General features: G+C 47.8%; 1 protein-coding gene across 4 annotated transcripts in view; it reads right to left on the bottom strand.

Moving 5' to 3' along the window:
- The window catches only part of ksr1a (kinase suppressor of ras 1a), a 50298-nt gene that overhangs the window by 16524 nt on the left and 26260 nt on the right, over window positions 1-7514 (bottom strand). Inside the window, exon 1 of one of the 4 annotated variants that reach the window (XM_061248447.1) lies at window positions 3673-3794. The exons of the other annotated variants lie outside the window; for them this stretch is intronic. Within the exon in view, the coding sequence (XP_061104431.1) occupies window positions 3673-3675 (3 nt within the window). The 5' untranslated portion in view covers window positions 3676-3794. Of the gene's footprint in view, window positions 1-3672; window positions 3795-7514 lie in introns of those variants that run through there. 4 annotated transcript variants of the gene reach the window in all.

Raw genomic sequence — 7514 nt, 5'->3', positions numbered from 1 at the left:
GCAGGTGGGGACGTGCATTCCTTCTCCCTTGTCTCTGTGGAGGCATTCCAGGCCTACTCACCGCCCCACCGTCTACCCCAGGGTCTCCTCCTGGTGCCAGGAGGCCGCGGACTCCTAAGGGGCTGCCAGTGCCCTGGATACACTGGGCCCATATCCACATTACTGAGCAGCCTGGTTATTCATTTACATTTCAGACATGTAGTGCTCTTATCCTGATACATTTACATGCATTACATGAATTTCTTTATATGGCTAGATGTTTACTGAAGTAATTCAGGTTAGCTATCTTGCTCAAAGGTACAACACCAGTGTCCAACTTGGGAACAGAACCTACAACCTTGAAGCTGCAAGTCCAGATCCCTAATCACTATGTACTGATGAAACTGCCATGTTCAGGCACAATGGTAAGCCAGCAGTTCAACACTGCTCATGTAAACAGGCCAAACTCATGCCCGCTGTCTCCATGCAGACTCACATTTCTACATTTCTCATGGGGCTGTCGCTTTTCCGCTTGCGGAAGCTGTAAGCAGAGAAGGGCAGAATGCGATGAATCTAAAGGAGGATGAAAAGCTGGTTCTTGGCCACTGGCTTTTTGCCTGTTTCGTAGGAGGGAGCGGAGTTCTGGATGCAGAGCAGCCGTGGAAAACACTTGTCGAGACATGAGGGTAATCCCGTTTTAACTACGGCTGACAGACAGAAGAGTGGAGCCTGCCGTTCCTCCACAGTGTACAGGGGCTCAGAGCAGAGAGAAGCTGGCCCAAACCCGGTCCACCTGCTGAGCCAAAATGGCAGCTGGAGTGGTTTCCCCACCCTTGCCTGCCTCTGCTCTATAGCATTGCCTGGCCCCAGTCTAGATTCCACTGTATCATCAATATTAAGACCTACACATGTTATTTTTGACATTTTTATTCTCCATACACCTAAGAAAGAACATAAAAAAGCACTTTTCTACCCCACTAGATATTTTGGACCTCCAAGCAAAGCATCTTACCCACAACCAAGCCAAGCAGCCTTTTTTATAACGCCCCGTTCCCCCGGACACCACTCTCTACACACAAGGGCATTCTGAAGGAGAGCCAGTGGAACCAACCTGTTCATGAGGAGAACAGGCAGGAGAAAAGCAGAAACCTCAGGCTCTCAGCTCGGTATCAAGGCGCCTTTTCTCACGAAAACACTTCAATTTTTTATACTTCCTGTTTCCTTAACACATGACCTCTGGTTTAGGCCATTGTAAACAAAGCAGCCTGAGACCAGTTCAAAATGTATGCATGTTAATAGAGCATAGGGAATTGGAGATGGGATGATGCAACCTCACAGATCAAGGTAACATGCAAAACAGTTATTTGTATTGCATGGAAATGGAGCTAGTCACACTGCAGGACATGACTGTCTTAACAAGCATTGAGTGAGTGAACATTTACATTTCGTAAGTTTTTTCTATATATTAGCCTGTTTTAAGTTTGACAAGTGAAAAGTTCTGGGGCAAACTCCATTAGGCAAATCTTGGAATTAGTCAAACTGACTCACCTCATTGTCAATATTTTTGTCATATTTAGCAAAAGAAATAAGTAAAAGAAATAAGATTTTAAGTCTCAACATAAGACTAAAATACTTGTTGTTATGGCAGTGCAGTAGGAGGGGGCAGACCGCATAAAGAGATTACTTGAAGCTGGCCCCCACTCCAAACTACGCTGATGGTCTTTAAGACTGTATGGATGGGCAACTGCATTCCTTCATATACCACAACTGAAAAAGCCTTGAAAGCAACACTCAGTTTCTCTGAACCAGCATTCACCGAAGAGGCCAGTTTCAGCCATGAAAACGTTTCTGTATGGTAGGCATGTGCAGAGGAATACAGGGTAAGTTCTGGAGTACTGCAGAAACAAATTCTACAGCCTGCTGAGACTCGAACGGACAAGCAGATGCACATTGAAACCAGTTGTTTATGCTGTTAGCGTAGTTGCTATTTGATTTAGGAAATTCAATAATCAGATGGCCACAAATTTGGTCCAGAAAAAGCAAGGTGTGTATATAAACACACAGAAAAGGCATGTGTCCTCGGCTGTAAATTACGGCTATGCCAGCTTGACCATCTTGAAAATTGAGCTGGTCAAGCTGGTCATAAGCTGGTCTAGCTTGGTATGAGCTGGTCATAAAGCTGGTTTAGCTGGGTTTGCGCTGTTCAATCAGCTAGTGCCAGTAATTTGTCCGTTTCTTGAGCTGTTTTTTTTTTCCAGCAGGGTCCACAGACTGTATCACCAACAGGAACACCCATGGGACAAAGAGTACTTCCTCCCATAAGCTGAGAAAGACAGCCAAGCTAGTCAAAGGAAATTCTGGATAAATATCCACTCTAAGTCAAGGAATAAATACCCTAAAGATGTGGCTATTTAGATCAATTAAGTCTGACAGCTGATCCAGTTAGGTACTTAAGGGCTTGTCTGATTGGATGGAACAGAAACCCAAGATCACCATGTGGGGCTCAGGCCCAGAATTCCTTGCCAATATCAGTCACTGTATATCGGCTGCCTCGCATGTGGCGTTTAGTTGAACGCACAAATGTAAGTGTACATTAAATATGTCCATGAATGTCCTGTACTTTCACTGCCGGTGAATCACAGGAAGTGGTTTTGAAATAAAAAAACCCCAGTCTTTTTGTGTTTTAAATGAAGGAACTTAACTGGAATATGCTGACATGATTGCAACACTGAGTGAGTAAGCCCAGACAGGTGTCACACAAAGAGGGAATGACTGCTGACTCTGCATTTAAACCACCCTGGAACGGTCTCAATATTCTCCCCCACAGTGAAGGGACAGAGCACGAAGAGCTAATGCACAAGCGAGACAGTCAGAGACTAGTAAAACTATCATATACATAAAATAAACACACACGCACACACATGTGCAAACAAGCAGGCAGAGCCTTGTTTGCGCGCACTGAATACAGCTGGCAGCATAGAGCAGGTGTGTGCGGAAGGGGAGGCGACAGAACCAGACCAGCCCAAAACCATTGGCGTTAATGGTTAACACATACCGATACTTGCAGGGGTAGCGTCTAGTCATGCCCTGACCGGCAGTTTGCGTTAACATAATATAGCCTAAAGGGTGAGGTGAGTGGATGACTACAATGGAGAGACTGAGGAAGGGAGAGAGAAAGGAATTCCACACAAACAGCTGCACCCCTCCGAGTGCCCGTTTTGCCCTTCGCTTCCATTACAAAAAGCTATCAAAGCCCCTCATGTAACTAAACAAACAAATGAGCAAACGGAGTCACACTGCCTTGTGGGATTAGACATGTCTGTCCGTGGGGGGTGTATTTCTACATGCTGCGGTGAGAACAGGCCAGGATCACACTAACTGTAAACAGCTGTGCCAGCGCAATTGTAAAATGGGCTTGCCCTCCCCCGGGGGAGGGAGGAACTGCCACAACACCACTCTCCCTCACATTAAATCCTCACTGTGCCTAAAAAACTAGCCTGAAATATCTTAACAGCTTAAACAAGTGCACCCTTCCAATTTCGCACGCAGTGAGCAGCAGCAGAAGCACTAGAAGTTACTCTGGGAGGAAATGGGAAAACATGGAAAACAAATGCCTGGAAAAAAGCCAAGCCAACAGTAGCGAGAGGTTTTTTATTTAACTAAGAATGAAAACCTTATATTTTGTTTACGTACCATCAGGATATTGCAGATTTAGAGGTTCTGTTCGCCGCTCTTTTTTTAAATCCCAGTTACAGTGCTCCTTATTTCCTAGCCTGAGCCACAGTGTGAGAATGCTCTGCCAAAAGCAGTCTCACTCTCTGCTACCCCTCCCACCCTCCGCTAGCTCCCTCCCTCGTTCCTCCCACTCAAACAGGGGAGGCAGGCTCACTGTCCCGGCCTCCTCCTGCCAAACAGCCAGGGGGGAGAGGCAGGAGGGCCGGGCTGCGCCCCAGCACCTCCTCTCATGATCCTCCCACTCAGGAAAACCTCAGGGGCCATGGGACATGAGCTCTTCTGAACCCCACACCGCCATTCTGCAGACAATGGGAGCCAAAGGTGCTGCTGAAGGTTGGGAATTTAATGGAAAAATACAACTTAGGTTGAGGTTGGTCCAAATGTTTTTTTAAGTGTAATAACAATCATTGCCTCCATGCGGCATAGTAGCTTTCTTTTGTCTTTTTTTCTTGGATCATATCTGATGCAGTAGGAAAAATCCAAACTTGTGAAATGCTACTGGGGGGAAATACACTACATCCACTCATCAGTAAAGCCTTGACATAAAGTAAAGAATTGACAAAGACACATCACATAATCACGGAGAAGAAAGATGATTATTGTTACAATGAAAAAACATTTGATAATTGTTGATATGGTTTATCGCCCAGGTGTCTAATGTAAGGGCAGCCAGCTGCAGCAGAGGCTGAGGGATTTCACCACTGCCTCTTGGCTCCCACTCCTTCTACATGTTTCCACACGATTCCACACAATTCCACGCATTTCCACATGTTTCCAACTTCTCCACAATATTTGCAATGTCACGTCATATTTTTAATGAAATGGTGCATGTTTCCTTCAAAAACAACAATTCACCTTTTTTGCATCACTAATTCTTTACCATGATACACCATTGGCAAAAAGGCATGCCCTTGTGTGACTTCATATCAGTTTACCAAAAAAGGTATACCATCCATCCGTAGTAGGTAATTCAAGGAAGCACCCCTTGGCTGCAGCCATATGATAAGGGCAGGCCATTCAGGGAAGCATACCTTGGCTGAAGCTGAATGATAACAGTGGGTCATTGCCCCTTGTTCTGTTGCCATTTGCCTGAGGTTATGCAGATGCACAGCCATCCAAGACACTGCAATGAAAAATGGGCTGCCCTGGGCCTGGATTCTTCTTAGAGTCATGATGAAGACTATGTCCTGGTCCAGCAGTCCCCTCATCAGCGTTATGCACAGCCAATGGTTCTATCTCGCATTAAAGGGATTCATTGACATAAATATCACCAAATATATGTAATCAACAAAAAAGTTCCACGGAACATGGATAGAAAAGCTTATGTTCATGCAGCCATTATGAGCAAATCCCATAAATATTATGATATTATTGGCATTTGGCAGACACTCTTATCCAGAGTGATGTACAGTTGATTAGACTAAGCAGGAGACAATCCTCCCCTGGAGAAATGCCTTTTAAGGGCCTTGCTCAAAGGCCCAATGGCTGTGCAGACCTTATTGTTGCTACACCGGGGATCAAACTACCGACCTTGCGGGTCCCAGTCATGTACCTTAACCACTACGCTACAAGCCGCCCTGTTGTAAACCAGGTGATTGGCGACTTCCATGCGCGCGGATAGGAGAGAATTCATACTGCCGATCTCGGACTGCCCCAACTGCCAACACAGTCTATATCAGGGCAATTAAGTCCACACCATGCATCGTCTGGGCAGCTTTCACAATGTAATGGCCACAGATAAGTGGCTGGTTATGCAATGTTGCATAAGTCCTCGCTGGCTTCACTGACACTAAAAGCCTGCCTGTATTGTAACCCGAAGCCGCGGGCACCCATGTGCCCGGCAACAGCGCATGTGAACCCACTGGCGGTTTCGAGTAAGTGGGTCACGACACAACGGCCTTCATTCACTGGCCCGTGTGGAAAGAACTCACGCCACCCGCCTCTGAAGGCGCGGCCGTTTGACAATGCCGACGCACGGTATCATATTCCTATCTTTCATTTCCTGTGAATCATGCCCCGTCTGGCCTGTAACCGCGCACCTTCCTGGTCGCCGTAACGCCAGGCCGTGGCAAATTCAACCGAGCCCGTGAGATAATAGTCCCACGCGGTTCTGATTTTGAACGTTTTAGCAGCCGCTGACAGGCAGGTGCTGAGAATTTATAATCGTTCTTCAGAGTCGACGTGCACAGCCCGTGTTTAAAGGCGGGCGGCGGCAGACAGCTGTGCCGGGGGCGGGCTCTGTCCCCACGCCTCCGTCGCTCGGAATCACGAGCTGCACCACAGGGAGCCGCGCGGGAGAGGAGGCGCTGCCTCCTTCAGAAACTGACGGCACGAGAGGGAGAAAGCGCCCTCTTTAAACGCACACCACAAACTACAGTGCTCCCAGAACAACACATCGCATTATTCACAAGAGTAATGGCATCCTGCAGTCGACACAGGTCGGCTTTAGCGCACAGGTAAATGAGTACCTTGTGCCATGGCAGTGTCTGAGGACCGGAACCTACAACCCCACTGGCTCTGACTGCTGTGCCATGCGCAAGAGCAGCAGCTTAAGAGCGTAACAGTGTTTGGTAAAAAGAAGGGCCGTTGCTGTGCGGAGGCTCGCCTTTCGGTCTGGCGTCCCTACACACTCCGGGCAAACCCACGACAGAAGGCCTGGGAAGAGCAGGCATGGGGCTGGCTGGGGTGGGACAAGCCTTCCTTGAAGATCCTACCTCAGACCTGGGGAGGGATTCGGGGCATACAACGCTGGTGGCTCTCCCTCCACAGTAGAAATCCCAGCAGGCCCTTCGCCTTGGGCTGTGTCGGCAGGCCAGAGGAGCCACCCGCTCTCTCTGTTTCTCTAACAATCCATCTCCCTGTCTTTCTCTCTAACTCTGTCTCTCTCTCTAACTCTCCATCTCTTTGTCTCTCTCTCTAACACTCCATCTCTCTCTGTCTCTCTTTAACTCTCTCTCTCTGTCTCTATCTCACTCTCTCTCTCAGGGCAATCCTGCTCTGTCCAGTTCTAGCTGCGGGATGATCACGGTGGCGGACAGACGGACCACTTGGCAGGGTGTAAAAATGCAGCAGAGAATGGCTGACGAGGCACATTCTGCGGATTAGGAGCAGTGCCGTATCTGGGGTCCGTCCAGTGCGCCAGGAATGTGACTGTGGACACTCTACCAAAACAGCAGAGTGCGCCAATTCCTTCCTCCCACGCCCCGCCCACGGCTCCCATGAAGCCCCATCTGACCCTCGCCATGACCTCACCCAAAACCTCCCCTCACCCTGACTCAAACCCAAAACACATGCACACGAACGCACACACACAAATCGTGTGTGTGTGTTCTATCTCTCTCTCACACACGGGACGTGAACACAGCTTTTGTCTTTAACTTGTTGTCTCCCTGCTTGTGTTTAAAGAGACACAGACAGCGACACGGACAGAGGAGTACAGTCTTACTCTGGTCAAGCACAGGGGAGCACAGTTGGCTCCTGACTTCAGCTCAGGGGACGAGATCTTTAAAGTCATGTTTTTCCATCGTGTGCACTCTTCTTCCCAGTATATAAACACACACAGGCCAAACCCATGCTCAGCTTGCAGTTACAAGATAGAAAAAGTTAATGGCCCTGAAACAGGCAATCCCATAAACACCATTTCTCTTTCTATAAGATCTGTCATTTACCCAGGCCTGTATAATCTCTGGGAACAGTAAACTGCAAAATTGTATGTGCGTGAAAAAGTGTACCAAATGAGAAGTTTTACTGTCACCGAGACATACCGAGACATACACTGAGCCAATGGCCACTTACTCACT

Source organism: Conger conger, chromosome 7 (genome assembly GCF_963514075.1).
Source record: "Conger conger chromosome 7, fConCon1.1, whole genome shotgun sequence".
NCBI classification, from domain to species: Eukaryota; Metazoa; Chordata; class Actinopteri; order Anguilliformes; family Congridae; genus Conger; species Conger conger.
The sequence above is the reverse complement of the archived record's forward strand: the minus strand, read 5'-3'. Positions and strand labels throughout refer to the sequence as shown.